The 22,554-nt window shown below is 45.4% G+C and overlaps 1 protein-coding gene across 1 annotated transcript in view; it reads left to right on the forward strand.

Annotated features, from left to right (window-relative positions):
• apc2 (APC regulator of WNT signaling pathway 2) overlaps positions 1–22,554 on the forward strand; it is a 199,270-nt gene that overhangs the window by 77,046 nt on the left and 99,670 nt on the right. The window contains exon 3 of the mRNA XM_033046474.1: positions 20,327–20,417. Coding sequence (XP_032902365.1) covers positions 20,327–20,417 — 91 coding nt within the window. The remainder of the gene's footprint in view (positions 1–20,326; positions 20,418–22,554) is intronic.

Raw genomic sequence — 22,554 nt, forward strand, 5'->3', positions numbered from 1 at the left:
TAATATAGAACAAGCATGAACAGGTGATTGTTGGCCGGCTTGTCTCGGTGGGCCGCAAGGCCTGCTTCCAAGCAGAGCAGCATCTCTGGAGAAAAAAGATGAGTGACGTTTCGGGTCGGAACCCTTCTTCAGACTATCATTTGCCAGGCTTTGTCGCACCTCCACCTCTCCTTTCCAGCTGTCTCCCTTCCTCACCTACACCAATCAGTCAGAAGAAGTTCCCAACCTGAAATATCACCAGCCCATTCGCTCCACAGATGCTGCCTGACCCATTGAGTTCTTCCGGCACTTTGTGCTTTGCTCAAGGTTCCAGCATTTGCAGTTCCTTGTACCTTCGTAAACGGACCTTTATTTTCTCCACAAACGTAATGCTTGTTGGTCTGTCGAGAACTCCCTCTGCACCGGCAGAAATAGCTGCTACTTAATTGGCAAGCCTTGTTGTAATTGTACAATGTTGCCTCTAGTGCACTCTGTAGTCTGAGGAAAGATGTACTTGACATGGGGGGGAATCTCATTGAAACCTATCAAATAGTTTAATTTAGTTTTGTTTATTACCACATGTAATGAGGTACAATGACAAGCTTTTTATTGTGTGCTATCCAGTCAGACTACACATGATTGCAATCAAGCTGTCCACAGTGTACAGATACAGGAGAAAGGGAGTACGATTTAGTGCAAGATAAAGTAAAATTAAAAATAGTCTGAGGGTCTCCAATGAGGGAGGTTGTAGCACAGGTCCGCTCTCTAGTTGTTGATCGGATGGTTCAGTTGCCTGTTAACAGCTGGGAAGAAACTGTCTCTGAATCTGCAGGCATGCGCTTTCACACTTCTGTACCACTTGCCTGATGGGAGATGGGAGAAGAAGGAGTGTCCAGGGTGAGACTCATCATTGTTTTTGCTGAATAATGAAAGGCCTTGATAGAGTGGACGTAGATAGGATGTTTCCAGTAGTGGGAGAGACCAGGAGCAGAGGGCACAGCCTCAGAAGAAAAGGACGTACCTTGAGAATGGAGATGAGGAGGAATTTCTTCAGCCAGTGGGTATGGGCAGTTGTGTCCTCATGATATAGTGCATCAGTCACAATCTCACCATCTTATAGTAAGGAGCGTATGCTTGGAAGGCTTTGTGACCTGTCTCTGAGGAAGGCTGCAGAAAAATTGTGAACACTGCCCAGTCCATCACGGGAGGGTTCTGACCACCCGACCAACGAAGGGATTTACAGGAGTTGCTGCCTCAAACGCAGCCAGCATCATCAGAGATCCACACCACCCTGGCCACACACTCATTTCGTTCTCTGCCATCGGGAAGAAGGTACAGCAGCCTGAAAACTGTAACATCCAAGTTCAGGAACAGCTTATTCCCTACAGCCATCAGGCTATTAAACACTACAACCTCCATTAAGCTCTGAACTACTACACTATAATTGTTGTTTGTTTTTTATGTGTACGTGTGTGCATGTGTGTAAATATAAATTTATATATACATTTATATATACATTAGGGTGAAATATTACCTAATCTTCTCAACTCCATTGAGCGTGTAAATATATATTATAGTGACAGTCTTCAAGACCTCTCAAGGTTTTGGCCTCCGATAGTCACTAATTTGCTGACCATGGTTCAGAAGATAATCTTGCACATTCCACGAGCTCTCCACAAGACATTCAAAGCCGTCGAAAGTTGAATATTCCAGAAACAGTCTCTTGACAAATAATTTATTTATTGTAGTAGTACCAAACAGTAAAATCACTCATGAAAACTTCTTGTATAAGTACATTGTCTTCCAGCATATATACGTTTCAATCATACTCGTTCTTGATCATGCTCGAAAACTATATATTCCCCATGGTCTTCATCGAACTAAACTAAACTATCTGGGAGTCTGCGCCAGAATCCTAGCCATGAACAAGCCCAAGACTACGTATAAATCCCACCCACATAATTACAGGCAGATGAAAAATTAAAGGTGTCCAGATTATAATAAACTTTCTAAGCTAAATCGCTCCTACATCTGTAATACTAAAAGTCTGTTCTTGACCGGTTTTGGCCATCTGTGCTGCGATTTCCGAGAGAACGCCGCCACCTACGGCCGTCATTTTTGGCCACCTTGCTCAGATCCCCCCTCCGCCGTATGTGTGCCGAGGATTTTTCCCGTCGATGAAAAATTTTACAGAGATATTAATGATTTTACAAAATTCCCCATTCTCTCTGCTGCCCCTGCTGGCGGCAGGGGGGAGGGACTATAAAACCAGGAAGTGGTGTGCCTCAATCAGTGTCTGCAAGCTGGAGGAAGGCAGAGGGTCACGTTTCTCTGAGCTGTGAATAACACTGAACACATGTCTACTCAAATGTAAATGTCCTTAGTGGATCTAAAACGCTTGCAGACTGTGTCTATTGGTTCTAAAATGTTTGCAAAAGTGTTTATTGGTTCTAAAATGTTTGCAAAAAGTGTCTCTTTTGGTTCTACAATGCTTGCAGAATGTGTCTTTTTTGGTTCTAAAATGTTTTTTAGATTCTCCCCCCCCTTTCCTCTCCTCTCTCCCCCCCCCCTCTCCTCCCCCCCCTTTCCTCCCCCCCTCTCTCCTCTCCCCCCCTCTCCTCTCTTCTCCCCTCACCTCTCCCCCTCTCCTCTCCCCCTCCTCTCCCCCTCTCCTCCCCCCCTCTCCTCTCCCCCCCTCTCCTCTTCCCCCCTCTCCTCTCCCCCCCCTCTCCTCTCCCCCCCTCCCCCCCTCTCGCTCTCCTCTCTTTTTCTCCCTCCCCCTCCCCTCCATCCCCTCCCCACCATTCCTCCCCTAAACCCCCTCCCCTCCACACACCCCTACCCCCTTCCCTCCACCCTCCCTCCCCCTCCCTGCTCCCCACCTCTCCCCCTCCCCTCTCAGCACACCCTCTCTCTCCCCTTCCCCCTCTCCTCCCCCTCTCTTCCCCCCTCTCTTTCCCCCTCATCCTCCCCTCCATCCCCCTCCCCCACCTCTCCCCTAAAACCCCCTCCCCTCCACACCCCTACCCTCTTCCCTCCACCCTCCTCCCTCCCTTCCCCTCCCTGCTCCCCACCTCTCCCCCTCTCAGCACCCCCTCTCAGCACCCCCTCTCTCTCCCCCTCACTCTCACCCTCTCTCTCTCCTTCCCTCCTCCCCCACCTTTCCCCCCTCACCCACCGTCCCTCTTATCCTCCTCTCCACCGCCCTATCCCTCTTACCCCTCTCTCTGTGTCTCTGTCTCTCTCTCTGCCTCTGCCCCTTCTCTCTCTGCCCTCACTCTCTACCCCCGCCCCCCCCCTCCCCCATTCTCTCTCTCTAGATGTGACTGCAAGTTGGGGGCTATGCGTCAGTAGATAGGGTGGTTATGGGGTAAAAGGAGAAAATTAATAATATTAATGTAATATCAAGGGGGTAATTAGCGTGAGTGCGGGGGGAGGGGGATAGTTAGTGTGTGTGACGCTGCTTGCCGCCTCCCCCCCCCCCACCCACAACCGCATGTTGGGGGGAACAGACCCAACAGGTCTGCACTTGGTCTAGTATATATATGCGTGTATGTGTCCACGTGTGAGTATGTGTATATATACACACCTTAAACATTTTTACTCGTTTATAATATTGTTCACAGTGCACTATGTTTACATATTCGGTTGTGCTGCTGCATGTAGGAATTCCATTGTTCTATCTGGGACATATGACAATAAAACACTCTTGACTTGCTTCTTGATATCATTCTCTTATGTTCTCTCAATGACCTGAATAACACTCCCTTGAATCAACTGAATGGTGAAATGGGCTCAAAGGAATTGAATGATTTACCTTCTTTATTTTGATTAGGAGCAGTCCGTGACTCTTGGCACTCTGTATATTAATGTTGCTGTCCTAGCTACATTGAATCAGGATAGGGAGAAGTAATCAAATATCACTGTATCAGCCATGGACAAATGGGGCTATCATTAAATGAATTGGTAAAACAAAAAAAAACAACGACTTCAAGAAGAAAATTAATTTGGCCGCTGCAAAACAGGCTGCAGCTTTACTATAAGCTTTTGTTTTTTGCCCCCAATTAAGACATTTTTAACTATGCTGGATTTAATCACACTATCTAATTAAATCTGCCTAACCGCTCTATCATTTATAACATAATAATAATAATTCTTCACTGAATACAAATGCCTCTTTATAGTATGCAAAAATATGTTCAAAAAGATAGTAGGGTTTATTTAGCAGAATCTAACAAAAAGCAATGACTGTTTATACACTGTACCTCCAAACACATGGCTATAAACTAAACTAAACTAAAACAATAAAGGAATGGTCAGAATACAACAATATATGTTGATTGGACCGTTAGATTAGAAAATGTGAATGCATATTAATTCCTGCTTTGCTATTTCCTCACTCACTTAATTAATATGCAATTTAGCATTCTTGACCAATTTTCCTCTTTATATGTCAGCCATGAGTCAGTGGATAACAGTCCACATCTCTGAGTCAGAAGACTGTAGCTTAGGTCTCACATCGAAGACTTCAGCATTAAACTTAACTTGACTCTTTAGTATTGAAGTTTAATTTACTTTAGAGATGCAGCACGGAAACAGGCCATTCGGCCCATCAAGTCAGTGCCGACCAGCGATCACCCTATACACTAGTTCTATCCCACATGCTTCCGACAATTTAGAGATGCTAATTAACTTACAAACCTGCACGCCTTTGAAATGTGGGAGGAAAACGGAGCACCCGGAGAAAACCACACAGTCACAGGGAGATCGTACAAACTCCGTACAGACAGCACCCGTGGCCAGGATCGAACCTGGGTTTCTGGCGATGTAAGCCATTAACTCTATCTCTGCGCCATTGTATTGTCCCATTGCAGTGAAGGAGAAGCCCATCTCTTGAGTACAACACTAAACTGAGTTCCTATCAACTAATTCATGGGAATACCCACAATCTAATTTATCACTTTTAGTTTTTAGGTTTTAGATTCCACATGACCAATCAATCTTTGCCCATTCTCTCAATATACCTTTTAGACTTTAGATATACAGCATTGAAACAGGCCCTTCAGCCCTCTAAGTTCATGCCGACCAGCGATCACCCCAGACACTAGCACTATCCTACACGCTAGGGATAATTTACAATTTACAGAAGCAAATTAACCTGCAAACCTGCTCGTCTTTGGAATTTAGTTTTGTTTATAGAGACAGCACTGAAACAGGCCCTTCGGCCCACCGATTCCATACGGACCAGCGATCCCTGCACATTAGCACTATTCTACACACACTTGGGACGATTTACAAATTTAAGGATGCCAATTAACCTACAAACCTGTACGTCTTTGGAGTGTGGGAGGAACCCGGAGCAGCCGGAGAAAACCCACATGGGCACAAACTCCATACGGACAGTACCCATGGTTTGGATCAAACCCGGGTCTCTGGCGCCGTAAGGCAGCAACTCTACCGCTGCGCCACCGTGCCACCCCAGGAATGAAGGAATTTTCATTATTTACGATTCCTTTAATAATGGATGCTCATAATCTTGCCAGTTGCATAATTGAGGGAGAGATCATAATAGAAACATAGAAAATAGGTGCAGGAGTAGGCTATTCCGCCCTTCGAGCCAGCACTGCCATTTAATATGATCATAGCTGATCATCCAAAATTGGTACCCCCGTTCCTGCTTATTCCCTATATCCCTTAATTCTGTTAGCCCTAAGAGCTATATCTAACTCTCTCTTGAATATATCCTGTGAGTTGGCTTCCACTGCCTTCTGTGGCAGAGAATTCCACAGATTCACAAATGGGTGAAAAGGTTTTTCCTCATCTCAGTCCTAAATGGCCTACCCCTTATTCTTAAACTGTGACTCCTGGTTCTGGACTCTCCCAACATCAGGAACGTTTTTCCTGCATCTAGCCTGTCCAATCCCTTAAGAATGTTATATGTTTCTATAAGATCCTTCTAAATTCCAATGAATATAAGCCCAGTCGATCGAGCCCTTCCCTTCTTTATTACCCGATAATATAGGTTGTTACTTTGTTAGGGAATGTTGCTAACCTAAATAATGTCTTCACTGAGGAAGTGCTCATCTTCTAGACTATCTTTCCTCAAAGGATAATCTAGTCCATTGCTTCATCAAGAGCGATCATCAGTCTGAAGAAGGGTCTCAACCCGAAACATCACCCGTTCCTTCTCTCCAGAGATGCTGCCTTCCCCGCTGAGTTACTTCAGCATTTACTCCAGCATTTTATGTCTAGCTTCATCACGAGAGTGCTCTTAATCAAAGCTGACTTACATGGAAGTCAGCTATATTTTAAACTGTCTCTTCATTGAGGGAATGCTCACGGTCTCATTGAGGAAGTCCTTATCATCTATACACTGTAAATGGCTCGATTGTAATCATGTATTGTCTTTCTGCTGCCTGGGTAGCACGCAACAAAAGCTTTTCACTGTACCTCGGTACACATGACAATAAACTAAACTGAACTAAACTAGATTAGCTTCCATTGAGGGATAGTCCTTAATCTAGTCCATCGCTTCATCAAGAGAGTGTTCCCAATCCTGATGAGGTGCCCTGACAAATGTCCAGACTAATATCGAGATCCAAAGTGCTGGAGGAACTCAGCAAGTCAGGCAGCATCTCTGGAGGGAATGGACAGATTATATTTTGGGCTGGGACTAAAGGGATGAAAGGATTTATCTTTGGAATGGAGATGAGGAAGAATTCCTTTAGCCAGAGGGTGATGAATCTGAGGCCAAGTTGTTGGGTATTTTGTAAAGCGGAGAGTGACAGGTTCTTCTTTAGTACGGGCGTCAGAGGTTATGGGAAGAAAGTAGGAGAATGGGGTTAAGAGTGAAAAAAAGATCAGCCGTGATTGAATGGTAGAATAGACTCGGTGGGTCAAATGGCCTATTTGCTCCTATGTCTTATGGAACCCTTCTTCAGACTGATTAACCACCAATTATTCTGAAGGAGGATCCCAACCCAAAACATGCTTCCACAGCAGCTGCCTGACCCATTGAGTTCCTCCAGCTCTTTGTCTTTTGCTCAAGAATCTAGCATCTGCAGTTCCTTGTGTCTCCAAAATTGAGATTGATCAGCCAGAGTTTACAGTGCCGTATTTACACCTGACGATCAGGGTTAGTATATCAGGATGTATGAATAGGAGTTAATCTTCATCCCATTACTCAATAAATTCTGAATTGCCTTGTGCAAAAGCACAGGCAGCAATTAGAATGGTGTCATGTCAGTCTCTGTAAAATGTTTTTCTTTGGTTGTCAGTGAACAAATTTCTTTAACAGTAAATTGAAACTAATTGCACTGTTCCTAATCACCCCCTATGTGTATTTCATTATAATTTGGCTTTAAGAAATTGAAAGTTGTCTCATGCATTATGCATGAAGCTGAAAGATAGGGAGAGTTGCTGAACAATGTTCTCTGTTCAGGGTGAGTTATTGTGAAGTGATGTTAGCAATTAAAGACAGTGACTTGGAAAAAAATGCAATTGTCTAGTACATTATGTAATGTGCACTGTGTCTAATACAAAGCTGAATGAGGTGCATCCAAGTGCATGACATTAAGCATGAGGCCGTGATGTCTGTCATCCTATAATGCATGTTGATACCAAGTTTAGCAACATTGGAACCCAAATATGTGACTGACAAACAACAGGAGCGCAGGATGTAGTGGATGGAGTCATGTTTGAAGGACATTGCGGAATAAAAGGCCGGTTCCTATGCTGTACGGTCCTATGTGTAGGAAGGAACTGCAGAAGCTGGTTTAAACTGAAGATAGACACAAAATGCTGGAGAGAAAAAATCATTGGGACTTCTCTTCCTTCCATCATGGACATGGGGTACAAGCGCTGTCTGATTAGAGCTAAGGGCATTACCAGAGCCCCCACACACCCACAATTTGGACTGTTTATACTGCTTAACTCTGGGAGGAGGTACCGCAGCATGAAGAGCGGGACAACCAGGTTCTGCAACAGCTTCATCCCCCAGGCCATAAGATTACTGAACAATCAACAAAACCGAGGCTAGAACTTTTTAAATATCGACACTTTTTAAAAACTTTTTATATATATTTATTTTACAGAACCATGCACATGAGGCATTTTTATGGACGCACCTAGCACTTTTACTTTTACTATTTACCTGATTTGGAGAGTCAAATGCAACGAAATTTCGTTCAAGGTGCACTGTGTCTAGGTGTATATCTGAATGACAATAAAGTTTTCATTCATTCAAAATGCTGGAGTAACTCTGCGGGACAGTCAGCATTTCTGGAGAGAAGGAACGGGCGACATTTTGGGTTTTGGTCTCGATCCAAAACTTCACCCATTCTTTCTCTCCAAAGATGTTGCCTATCCTACTGAGTTACTCCAGCATTTTGTGCCTATCTTCTGTATTGTCCTGTTTTCCACAAGCCTATCTTCAACGGCAGGCTGGAGATAGAGAGGGTCAACAACCTCAGGGGCTGCCTAGAGGCTACGATATATTGGCACATCAAAAGCTTTTAGATATACAGGGAATGGATGGATATGGATCAGCTGAAGGCAGATGAGATTGGTTTATCTTGACATTGTGTTCGGTGCGGACATTGTGGGCCAAAGGCCCTGTTCCTGTGCTGTACATGACTAGAAAAAAACACAAGGATCTGCAGATGCTGCTTTACACAAAATGACACAAATGAGTGGAGTAACTCAGCAGCTGAGGCAGCATCTCTGGAGAACATGAATAGGTGACGCTTCAGGTCGGGACCCTTCATCAGACTCAGGATCCCTGAAACATTACCTTTCCATGTTCTCCTGCGATGCTGCCTGTACATTTCTATGTTCTATATTCAGTGTTGATGACTTGTTGGTACATTGTCTGCATCTGAAAGCTCTGTCCTTCCTTAGCCTGTGATGGAACTTTAACAAGTTCCTCACTGTTCAATCCTAATGGGTGTTTCTGCATTTCATACTGATTACAGCTTTGGAGACTTTCAATGCTAAATTTCCTTACAGAACACTCAGGTGTGAGTCCGCTGCCTTGGGAGACTTCTCCTGTGCATTGACCCCAGCTTTGCAATATGTTCAATGCAAACAATCAGCCAGAGTGTTGAGTATTGAGTGTAGAAGTTGGAAGATTATGCTTACAAGGCACTGGTGAGGCCACATTTAGAGTATTGGCCATCCTGTTATAGGAAAGATGTTGTTAAGCTGGCAATTGTGCAGAGAAGTTTTACGAGGATGTTGCCAGGATTCGGGGGTCTTCTTCCTCTTCCTCTTCTAGCGTATGGCGTACACAGCCTAAACTTGTAGGACAACTTAGGTACACAAAATTGCTGGGGAAACTCAGCGGGTGCAGCAGCATCTATGGAGCGAAGGAAATAGGCGACGTTTCGGGCCGAAACCCTTCTTCAGACTGATGGGGGGTGGGGAAAGAAAGAAGGAAAAAGGGAGGAGGAGGAGGAGCCCGAGGGCGGGCGGATGGGAGGGTGGGAGGAGACAGCTAGAGGGTTAAGGAAGGGGAGGAGACAGCATGGGCTAGCCAAATTGGGAAGGGTATGGTCGTACAGTTGGAGGGCAGGGGGGATCACAGAAGGTGTGCAGTTAGAGAGGAGGTTGTGAAACTGTCTCCGGAGAGAGGAGGAGAACTTCTTCAAAGTAGGCATACCTTGAAGAGATATCGCAGTGGAGTAGACAAAGTGGACAACTTGTTCTATTTGATCTTATTTGATTGTGCTCGCCAGGTTGATTGCATTCGTTGAAACAGGGCGGACCACGTGAAGATTGCAATCTCCAACCCCTGAGGTATCGGAAGAGTTTGAGCAGGCTAGGACTTTATTCTTTGGATCACTGGAGGTTGAAGGGTGATCTGATAGAGATGTATAAGATCACGAGGGGAATTGGTAAAGTAAATGCACACAGTCTTTTACCGAGGGAAATCAAGAACCAGAGGACATAGGCTTAAGGTGAGGGGGGAAAGATTTATTAGGAACCTGAGGAGCAACGTTTTTTGCACAATGGGTGATGGGTATATGGAAAGAGCTGCCCGAGGAGGTAATTGAGGCAGGTACTATCGCAACGTTTAAAAAACATTTGGACAGGTACTCGGATAGGATAAGTTTGGAGGAATATGGGCCAAACGCAGGCAGGTGGGATTAGCATAGATGGGGCATGTTGGTCGGCTTGGACAAGTTGGGCGGAAAGGCCTGTTTCCACACTGTATCACTCTATGACACGATGACAAATCTGTTTCAATAGGCAACTCCTATGCATTCTATAAATCCTGTCTGATCATTATAGACTTCAATCATCAACAAAATCATGCCCTCATTCTGTGACAAGCTTTCTAAAATGACATTGCAGACACAAGGATTTGAAACCAGTCACAGAATGTAAGACTTCCGACTGCTAAGGTTAATTATCTTCAATGAAAATGAATTAATTATGGTAATTAGGATGTTGCAACTGAATGCCTTTGAAAGCTAAAAGCCAATGAAGTATTTAACCCATAATTAGTCTCAGAGAAAAAAAAGTATCATGTCACAAATGGCGACTACTGAATTGGTATAGGAACATAAGACAAAAGACAGGAGCAGAATTAGGCCATTCGGGCCATCGAGACTGCTCCACCATTCAATCATGGCTGATCTATTTTTCCTTCTCAAACCCATCCTACTGCCTTGTCCCCATTCCTTTTGATGCCCTCACTAATCAATAACCTATCAATCTCTGCTTTAAAAACAACCAAATGATGACAGCTGTTTGTGACACTGAATTCTGCAGATTCACCACCCTCTGGCTAAAGAAATTCCTCCTCAACTCCATTCTAAGCCCATGTAACCAGTTGTACCCAGTGTGTGATTGTGCACTATTATGGACTGGGTGTTATGGTATTATGGACTATGTATTAATGATTATTATACATTTATTTTTGTGTTATTGCATTAATTGATTGAAAGATACAACATGGAAACAGGTCCTTCGGCCTACCGTTTCCATGCCAACCACCAATCACCCTTTCATACTAGTTTGGTTTAATTTAATTGAGTTTAGTTTCTTGTCATGTCTACCAAGGTACAGTGGAAAGCTCTTTGTTGCATGCTATCCAGTCAGCGGAAAGACTGTACATGATTACAATCAAGCCGTCCACAGTGTACAGATACAGGATAAAAGGATTGACGTATAGTGTAAGATAAAGTCCAGTAAAGTCCCATTAAAGGTAGTCTGAGGGTCACCCATTATGTAGATGGTAGCTCTACCTCATTGGAGACTCCCGGACTATCTTAAATCGGACTTTACTTATCCCACATTTGCAACCAGTCCCGACACAACTTGGACACTCAGAGAATCAAAGGATGTGAAAAGAAAGGCTGACGTTATCTGTCCATATACAGTAGCAGCAGAAGTTGGTCTTAGCAGTCTTGAGCTTTTACCACTAATCAATCTGATCAATGACAATCAGATCCTAGTCTCTCGGACACAGTGCTATCAGTTTCCCATCGTTCAGGATTCTCAGATTGCAGGGAAAGGAGAGATATGGATCATATCCAGGCAGATGAGATTAGTTTATCCTCGCATCAGTTTCAGTGTGGACATCATGGGCCAAAGGACCTATTCCTGTGTTGAACTGTTATAGACTCATAGAGTTATATAGTGTGGAAAACAGGCCCTTTGGCCCACGCCGGCCAACATGCCCCATCTACACTAGTCCCACTGCCTGCGTTTGGCCCATATCAATTTACATCTATCCGATCCTTGTATCTGGCTAAATGTTTCTTAAACTCTGTAATGGTAGTCCTAACTGCAGCTGGCCATAAAGGCCCGTAGGCCAATTAACCTACAAACTTGTACGTCTTTGGAGTGTGGAATGTAACCGGAGCACCCGGAGAAAACGCCTGCGGTTACAGGGAGAACGTGAACCGTCGTCCCTCTCCTCGCCCAGCTACCTTCAGCCTTCGTGCCCCGGGGTTGCCTCCCGCAGCCGACATTGAGGGCGTGGAATGTAAAACTCCCGGTTCCCCACAGCGGCCCGATGTTCTTGCGTCCGCCGTCATCGCCAACTCTCTTCACGCTCCTCTCCATGTCTCCGACCTTCTGGCAGGAGCAGGAGTCGCTTTTGGCAACTTCCCTCCTCAGGCTGGGTTTCCCGGTTCCACGCCGGGCAAGCCAGGTCTGCTGCCATGAAATGGCCACGGCCCGTTGGTCCCTGCGAGTATCTTACTATTTAAATAATACTCTGACTTTCCATTCTTCCAATTATCCAGAAATTGCATTTGCCACTTATTTTTCCACTCCTCAACTTGTCCAAATCAACGTGTTTGACTTCTCATGCTCTTATAAGAAAATAAAACCTTGCCCTACCACAGCGCATTGTGTCGATTAATTTTAGTTTAGTTTAGAGATACCAAGCGGAAACAGGTCCTTCAGCACACCGAGTCCGTGCCGACCAGTGATCACCCCCTTCACTAGCACTATCCTACACACTAGGGACAGTATAGAATCTTTACTGAAACTAAACTCCATACAGACAGCACCCGTTGTCAGGATCGAACCCGGGCCTCTGACGCTGTGAGGCAGCAACTCTACCGCTGTGCCACTGTGTCACCCCATAATGTACCACTGTTTATTCCAATACCAATTACATTATCCCTTGTTTTCAATGCCTGAACTTCATATCTCAAGCAATGCAAGCTCGCCGCTGCACCACCGTGCCACCCCATCGTGCCCAATGTTGTACCACATTAGTCAGAGCCACCAAGCAGGATAACTCAAGCTGGAGGGTGTTGACCATTTACAGAGAGCTCTTGTTGTGATGACTTTTCCCCCTGGAACCGTAAGTGCAGGCACATCTTGCAAACTTCCATTTGGAAGTGAGCGCGGAGGTATAATCAGACCGCTTTGAAAGTCTGTTGCGACTCGGCAGTCCATTAACTAATGCCGCAGGGATGCAGGCTCCAGAGTAAACCACTTTTAAATGTGGAATGTAGCAGCTACAGAAATGACCTGCCATTGCAGATCAGTTGTAGAGTTGAAAAAGCCCGCAAAACCAGAAAAAAAATTCCAAGCCTGTCTTTGTTCAAGAACTGCAGCAGAAACGTCAGGATTCATTACATGAAGATTCACGACAAAAACACACCAGCGCCTCGACTCTCAGACAATTACAGAGATTTGACATGGAGTCAAGTCAAGAGTGTTTTTAGATTCAGATTCGGATTCAGATTCAGATTCAAACTTTATTGTCATTGTGCAGTGTACAGTACAGAGACAACGAAATTCAGTTAGCATCTCCCTAGAAGAGCGACATAGAATATGAGCAATAAATAAATATGTTTACCTGCATACAGTCATAGTAGTGCAATTATTTTTTTCTGGTGGGAGGAGTGTCGGGGGGGGGGGGGGGGGGGGGGGGTGGTGATTGGCAATCACCGAGGTGTTGAGTAATGTGACAGCCGCAGGGAAGAAGCTGTTCCTGGACCTGCTGCTCCGGCAACGGAGAGACCTGTAGCGCCTCCCGGATGGGAGGAGGGTAAACAGTCTGTGGTTGGGGTGAGAGCAGTCCTTGACGATGCTGAGCGCCCTTCGCACACAACGCTTGCTTTGGACAGACTCAATGGAGGGGAGTGAGGAACCGGTCATGCGTTGGGCAATTTTCACCACCCTCTGCAGTGCTTTCCGGTCGGAGACAGAGCAGTTGCCATACCATACTGTGATACAGTTGGTAAGGATGCTCTCGATGGTGCAGCGGTAGATGTTCACCAGAATCTGAGGAGACAGATGGACCTTCTTTAGTCTCCTCAGGAAGAAGAGACGCTGGTGAGCCTTCTTGACCAGTGTTGAGGTATTGTGGGTCCAAGAGAGGTCATCAGAGATGTTGACCTCCAGAAACCTGAAGCTGGAAACACGCTCCACCTCCGTCCCGTTGATGTGGATGGGGGTGTGCGTGCCGCCCCTAGACTTTCTGAAGTCTACAATGAGCTCCTTGGTCTTCTTGGAGTTAAGGGCCAGGTTGTTGTCAGCGCACCATGCTGCTAGGAGCTGGACCTCCTCCCTATAGGCCGACTCATCGTTGTTGCTGATGAGGCCAATCACCGTTGTATCATCTGCATACTTGATGATGGTGTTAGTACCATGTACAGGTGTGCAGTCGTAGGTTTTCTTGTCATATGTCCCAGACAGAACAACAAAATTCTTCTGGTTCTGGTTGCAGATGTGGAGGTTTTTGAGAGGGAGCGAAGAGGTTTATGAGAATGCTGCGGGGATTCACTGGTGCCAGCTATAAGGAGAGGTTGGATACACTTGGATTGTTTTCTCTGGAACACCAGAAGTTGAGGGAAAGCCTAATAGGTTTAGTGCATTCAGAAAGTATTCAGACCCCTTCACTTTTTCCACATTTTGTTACATTACAGCCTTATTTTAAAATGGATTAAATTCTTTTTTTTTTATCATCAATCTACATACAATACTCCAGAATGAAGAAGCGAAAACAGGTGTTTAGAAATTTTTGCAAAGTAATTAAAAGGAAATAACTGAAATATCACATTTACATAAGTATTCAAGAAGGAATTGCAGATGCTGGAAAATCGAAGGTAGACAAAATTGCTGGAGAAACTCAGTGGGTGCGGCAGCATCTATAGTGCGAAGGAAATAGGCAAAGTTTCGGGCCGAAACCCTTCTTCAGACTGAAGGTGGGGGGGGGCTGGAAGAAGAAAGGAAGAGGAGGAGCCAGAGGGCTGAGGGAGAGCTGGGAAGGGGAGGTGACAGTAAGGGCTACCGGAAATTGGAGAGGTCAATGTTCAGGCCACCGGGATGCAGACTGCCCAAGCGGAATATAAGGTGCTGCTCCTCCAGTTTCCGGTGGTGCTCACTCTGGCAATGGAGGAGGCCCAGGACAGAAAGGTCGGATTTGGAATTTACATAAGTATTCGAACCCTTTGCTATGACACTTAAAATTGAGCTTAGGTTCATCCTGTTTCCATTGATTATCCTTGAGATGTTTCTACAACTGGAGTCCACCAGTGATAAATTAAATTGATTGGACATGATTTGGAAAGGCACACACCTGTCTATATAAGGTCCCACAGTTGACAGTGCATGTCAGATCAAAAACCAAGCCATGAAGATGAAGGAATTGTCCGTAGACCTCCGAGGCAGGATTGTGTTGAGACACAGATCTGGGGAAGGGTATAAAACAATTTCTGCAGCATTGCAGGACCCGAAGAGCACAGTGGCCTCCGTCATTCTTAAATGGAAGAACTTTGGAACCACCAGGACTCTTCATAGAGCTGGCCGCCCGGCCAAACTGAGCAATCGGAGGAGAAGGGTCTTGGTCAGGGAGGTGACCAAGAACCTGATGGTCACTCTGACGGAGCTCCAGATTCCTCTGTGGAGATGGGAGAACCTTACAGAAGGACAACTGTATCTGCAGCACTCCACAAATCAGGCCTTTATGGTAGAGTGGCCCGACGGAAGCCACTCCTCAGTAAAAGGCAAATGATAGCCCGCTTGGAGTTTGCCAAAATGCACCTAAACAAGATTCTCTGGTTTGATGAAACCAAGATTGAACTCTTTGGCCTGAATGCCAAGCGTCACGTCTGGAGGAAAACAGGCACCTGGCCAATACCATACCTACGGTGAAGCATGGTGGTGGCAGCATCATGCTGTGGGGATGTTTTTCAGTGGCAGGAACTGGGAGACTAGTCAGGATTGAGGGAAAGATGAATGGAGCAAAGTACAGAGAGATCCTTGATGAAAACCTGCTCCAGAGCGTTCTGGATCTCAGACTGGGGCAGAGGTTCACCTTCCAACAGGACAACGACCCTAAGCACACAGCCAAGACAACGCAAGAGTGGCTTCGTGACGTCTGTGAATGTCTTTGAGTGGCCCAGCCAGAGCCCGGACTTGAACCCGATTGAACATCTCTGGAGGGACCTGAAAATAGCTGTGCATCGACGTTCCCCATCCAACCTGACAGAGCTTGAGGGGATCTGCAGAGAAGAATGGGAGAAATTACCAAAATACAGGTGTGCCAAGCTTGTAGCGTCATACCCAAGAAGACTTGAGGCTGTAATCGCTGCCAAAGGTGCCTCAACAAAGTACTGAGTAAAGTGTCTGAATACTTATGTAAATGTGATATTTCAGTTATTTATTTTTAATTACTCTGCAAAAATTTCTAAACACTGGTTTTTGCTTTTTTTATTATGGGGTATTGTGTGTAGATTGATGAATTAAAAAAAAAGAATTTAATCCATTTTAGAATAAGGTTGTAACATTACAAAATGTGGAAAAAGTGACGGGGCCTGAATACTTTCTGAATGCACTATACGTACATTTTTGAGAGGCATAGATAGGATAGACAGTCAGAACTTTTTTTCCCAGTGTGGAAATAAAGGTTAGTGGGAGCGGCAAAATTTAAAGCATAGAAACATAGAAAATAGGTGCAGGAGTAGGCCATTCGGCCCTTCAATATGATCATGGCTGTTTATCCAAAATCAGTACCCCGTTTCTGCTTTCTCCCCATATCCCTTAATTCAGTTAGCTCTAAGAGGTATATCTAACTCGCTTGAAAACATCCAGTGAATTGGCCTCCACTGCCTTCTGTGGCAGAGAATTCCACAGATTCACAACTCTCTGGGTGACAACGCTTATCCTCATCTCACTCCTAAATGGCCTACCCCTTATTCTTAAACTGGGAACCCTAGTTCTGGATTCCTCCAACATGGGCACATTTTTTTTCCTGCATCTAGCGTGTCCAATCCCTTAAGAATTTTAATATGTTTCTATAAGATTCCCTCTCATCCTTCTAAATTCTAAATAGTGCGTAAATTCTTGTACACTGTGGGTGGGTGCCTGGAACATGTGGTTGAGGCAGATATTATAACGGTACTTAAGATGCTTTTAAATGGGCACATGGATGTGAAGGGAATGCAGTATGGATCATGTACAGGCAGATAAGATTAATGTATCTTGGCATCATGTTTGGCACAAACATTGTGGGCTGCAGGGCCTGGTCCTGTACTGTATGGTCTATGTCCTATGATTCCCACCACCTTGCTTTTTAGCTTTGATCTGTATTTAAGACTAAAATCCTGGTATTGGTCTTAATGCATGCTTTAAGTAAATGCTGCTTGATTTAATTTAGAAATACAGTGTGGAAACAGGCCCTTCAGCCCATCAAGTCCGTGCCGCACACTAGTTCCATGTTATCCCACTTTCGCATCCTGAACATCAAGTGCAATTTACGGAAGCCATTTAATCTACAAATCTGCATTGTCTTTGGAGTGTGGAAGGAAACTGGAGAACCCAGGGAAACCCACGCAGTCATGGGGAGAACATGCAAGCTCTGTACAGGCAGCACCCGTAGTCAGAATCAAAACCCCGGTCACCGGTGCTGTGGGACAGGGAAGTCAAAGGGAAGGACATTCTTGCCATAGAGGGAGTGCAGAGAAGGTTCACCAGACTGATTCCTGGGATGGCAGGACTTTCATATAAAGAAAGACTGGATAGACTCGGCATGTACTCGCTAGAATTTAGAAGATTGAGGGGGGATCTTATAGAAACGTACAAAATTCTTAAGGGGTTGGACAGGCTAGATGCAGGAAGATTGTTCCCGATGTTGGGGAAGTCCAGAACAAGGGGTCACAGTTTAAGGATAACGGGGAAGTCTTTTAGGACCGAGATGAGAAAAACTTTTTTCACACAGAGAGTGGTGAATCTGTGGAATTCTCTGCCACAGAAGGTAGTTGAGGCCAGTTCATTGGCTATATTTAAGAGGGAGTTAGATGTGGCTAAAGGGATCAGGGGGTATGGAGAGAAGGCAGGTACAGGACATTGAGTTGGATGATCAGCCATGATCATATTGAATGGCGGTGCAGGCTTGAAGGGCCGAATGGCCTACTCCTGCACCTATTTTCTATGTAAGGGTGATGTGGATCAGGATTGCACTTGTGTGGATGGTAACCCGTAGTCAGATAAATCAATATTCATACCACTGGGCTGTAAGCTGCCCAAGCCAAAGATGAGATGCTGTTCCTCCAATTTGCGTTTGGCCGCACTCTAACAATGGAGGAGGCCAAGGACAGAAAGGGCAGTGTGGGAATGGGAAGGTCTGAAGAAGGGTTTTGGTCTGAAACGTCGCCGATTTCCGTCACTCCATAGATGCTGCCTCACCCACTGAGTTTCTCCAGCATTTTTGTCTACCTGGGGAATTAAAGTGTTTGGCAACTGGGTGATCAGGTAGATGATGTTTAGCGAAATGATCACCCAGTCTACGTTTGGTCTCACTAACTTCAAGTAACCCTTGCATTCTCTCTCTCTCCATCCCGCCCCCACCCAAGTCGTACCAGCTTCAAAGTCGTGTTTTTGATCCTCATTTTCTGTATTTGTTCTTACCTATGCCAATTTCTGGCCCATTTCCTTTACCATTGCATATCTTTCATTCATTTGTTCGATATCTCTCATTTCCCTTTCCCCTGTCTCACACTGACGAAGGGCCTCGACCCCGAAAAATCACCCTATTCCTTTTCTCCAGAGATGCTGCCTGACCAGCATTTGGGGATGGGAGATTGCAACCTTCACGTGGTCCGTCCTGTTTCGACGAATGCAATCAACCTGGCGTGCACAATCAAATAAGATCAAATAGAACAGGTTGTCTTACGACTTTAGGCTGTGCACACCATATGCAAGCAGACCAGCATCTTGTGTCTATCTTTGGTTTAAACCAGCACCTGGAGTCTATGTTTGGTCTCTCCAAAACCTATGAGATCACAAAATTATGGGAGGCATAGATAGGAGACAGTCGGAATCCTTCCACCCCACCCCAGTGGAAATGTCAAAGACTAGAGGGTATAGCTCAGAGTTTGCCTCCTGTCCTTCGGAGGAGCGGTTTCACTGTTAGCCAGCCAGCATGACGCAGCATTTCTGGGAATTTTATTAATGCAGTGCGTCAGAACTCTGAAATTGCACATGAAGCTTTTTGGGAGCTGCTCGGCCCCGGTTTACGATGCTCTTTTGGCCGCTGTTTCTGGTGCGCTGATTAGAAGTGAGCAGAACATTCATTGCCTTGAGTGCAGCTGCATCATCCCCCCGACACAGAGAGCCAAAAGCAACCCGAGTTACTGGCAGTAATCCTGCAGAACCATCTGCAGAGCAGCGAGATGAAAGCCAAATGCAGCGAGGCTTTGCAATTAAGTCTCCTTGCCTCTAAGTTGCAGTGTTAAATAAAAAGTGCAGCGTGCAGCTGCTGTTTGCACGTGTGAGGAAGTTGATGTCACAATGCTGTTCTTTCCAGACTGGCTGCTCCTGTTTGCATTTAATGAACGCACAGTAGCAATGCTGTGGAATTAAAGCCGACAACATGCCAGTCATTTGGACCCTCTGATACATTGCACGGCGACCGTGCTTTTGAAGAATGGTCCAGATTCGCAGATATTGGGGCCAGGTGCAATACAAGGACAGCATGATGTGTAGGGAGGAACTGCAGATGCGGGTGTAACCCGAAGGTAGACACAAACAGCGGGAGTTACTCAGCGGATCAGGCAGCATCTCTGGAGAAAAGGAATCGCAAAAAGCATCATCTTCTGAGCGCTTGGCTGGAGAACGGTGGAAACAGCAAAATGCCTTGAAGTCTAGTTGCCGAGGCTGTTTGCTGTTCCTGCCAATAACAACGGAATCATCTGCAGCTCCACACAACGCGTGGTTTAATCTTTGGAGTTTAAAAAACACACTGGGCCCAGTACATGGAGTTATGCAGGAATTAAACGCGTCTGCATCCTTTGATCCAACAAGGTTTGAAAGAAGTGGCTGCGTTCACTATTTCAGCTCGGCAGGTGCCCCCCGCTGCTATGTAGTGGCCGTCGGGCGAGAAACGGATTCAATATTGATTCCTTTCGGTAGCAGTGATGTGTGTGGCACATTTAGACGGGAATGAAAAATGAAGCGAAGGATTGCAGGATCAATAGCGGGACATTAACAATTTGCAAGATTACAACTGTTGTTTTTTTGTGTTGTTTGCACAGTCATGGGGGCATAACGTTAAAGTGACCTGACGCGGGCTCTTAACATCCAGGCTATTTATCAGTGAAGCCGAGGGGATCAGTGCCCTGACTTGCATCACTTGTCTGTGTACCAGTTATCGCCGCTGTCTAATACAGAAGAGTTTGCTGCCATAGGGCGTGGCGAGCAAATCTCCCCTTGTAAATAAAAGTGTCGCTTTGGAGCAGACACAATATGAGAGGATATTTTTTAATGGAAGCTTCTTCCACCTAACTGCATTTAGCCCTGTGTGTGTGTGTGTGTGTGGGGCGCACCTGTTAAAGGCAGGATGCTCGGTGTACTTATCACCCTCAATTACCTACTCCAGGAGATGCTGAAACAACTTCAGAACAAACTCGAGCAAGAGGCGGGCAACTTGGTTTCTACTGGGAGAAGCGACATCCTGGACCAGCTGAAAGGTAGGACACAAGCTGATATCTTAATATGCAACGCTAACATCTCTGTTTGACTGAGTAATTACTTGCTAACCTGTTGTCAAAGGTTCTCTCCACCCATCGCAGCCCCGCCCGCTACATTCACGATGGGCCGAATGGCCTTCTTACATAGATAATGGAACAGCACAGCAAAGGAACAATATTTGTGCCAAATATGATGTTAAGTTAAACTGATCTCATCTGCCTGTACATGATCCATATCCCTCTATTCCCTGCAATTCCACGTGCGTATCTAAAAACGTAAATGCCACTATTGTATCTGCCTCCACCAACACCTCTGGCAATGCGTTCCAGGTCCCCACTACTCTCTGGAAAATAAAACCTGCTCCGCACATCTCCATTAAACATTCCCCCTCGCACCTTACAGCTATGCCCTCTAGTGTCAACATTTTTAAATGGTTCTGACTGTCTACCCTATCTATGCCTCTCATAATTGTCTATACCTATCAATTCTTCCCCACAACCTCTGACATTCTAGAGAAAACAATCCAAGTCAATCGACCTCTCCCTGTAGCTGACACCCTCTCATCCAGGAGGCATCCTGGTAAACCTCCTCTGCACCCTCTCTAAAGTCTCCACAGGTAATTGGGTAATCAAAACTGCGTGCAATACTCCAAATGCAGCCTAACCACAGTCTTATAGAGCCACAAGATGACTTCCTGACTCTTATGTTCAAGAAGGAACTGCAGATGCTGGAAAATCGAAGGTAGACAAAAATGCTGGAGAAACTCAGCAGGTGAGGCAGCATCTATGGAGCAAAGGAAATAGGCAACGTTTTGGGCCGAAACCCTTCACCTTTATGCCCTTCTTCTTGACTCTTATGCCCTTTGTCAATGAAGACAATGAATCCATATACTGCCTTTACCACCCTATCAACTTGTTTTGCTACCTTTGGACCAAGTTTTGCTATGAATTTGGACCAAGTTCCCTCTGCACATCAACGCTGTTCAGGTTCTTGTCATTAACTGCATACTTTCCCCTTACATTCCCCTTTCATTCAAAGTGCAACGCCTCACACTTGCTCGGGTTAAACTCCATCTGCCATTTCTCCGCCCATTGCTGCAACTGATCTAGATCCCACTGTATCTTCTGACAACCTTCCTCAAGGTCTGCAACTCCAATTTTGGTGTCGTCAGAAAACTTCCTCACCAACCCATCAACCCCGTTGTACCATCTCTCTCATATTCCCAATCAGCTCTCCCAGTTCAAAGATTCCCTGATGTTATTTGGAAGAAGATCCCTGTTTGGAAATATCCTTAGTGACCAGGCTGACATTTGTCCTTCGACCAATATCACTGAAAACATATTATCCCTGCTCACACAAAGCTCCAAAGATGTACAGGTACTGTATGTGGGTTAATTGGCTTGGAGTATGTGTAAAATTGTCCCTAGTGTGTGTAGGATAGTGTTAATGTGCAGGGACCGCTGGTCGGTGAGGACTCAGTGGGCCGAAGGGCCTGTTTCCCTGCTGTATCTCTAAACTAAGAATAAAAGTGCTGGAGTAACAGCTGATCAGGCAGCATCTGTGGAGAGAATGAACAGGCCATGTTTGGGGTCTGGACCCTTCTTCAGACTGATTGTAGTAGGAGGGAGAAAGCTGGAAATGAGATGGGGTTAATGATTGCCAAGTGTTGGGTGGATCCTTTTGATTCCTTTTCACCTCTAACCTTCATCACTTCCTCCATCCTTTTGCCAATCACTCCACCTCACCTGTATCCACCTATCACTTACCCCTCTTATATCCCTTTGTCTCAAACCTTTTATCATTTCATCTCTGGCCTTTGTCCAACCATCTGTTTATCAAATACCCCCCCCCCCCCCCATCACCTGTATTACCTGCAAGGCTTCATCCTGCCCCAGCTTTCTTTACCATATAATCACACTGAAGAAAGATCCCGACCCGAAAAGTCACCTATCCATGTTCTCCAGGGATGCTGCCTCACCAGCTGAGTTACTCCAGCACTTTGTGTCTTTTTGTGGTGTACCAACATCTGCACTTCACTGTTTCTTGGAGTCTTTGGGGGAATATCATCTTGTAAACTGCTTAAGCTGGTAAAGGGGCTGACCACATAATTTAATCAATAACTTTTTAAAACTTTCA

Source organism: Amblyraja radiata, chromosome 29 (assembly GCF_010909765.2).
Source record: "Amblyraja radiata isolate CabotCenter1 chromosome 29, sAmbRad1.1.pri, whole genome shotgun sequence".
NCBI classification, from domain to species: domain Eukaryota; kingdom Metazoa; phylum Chordata; class Chondrichthyes; order Rajiformes; family Rajidae; genus Amblyraja; species Amblyraja radiata.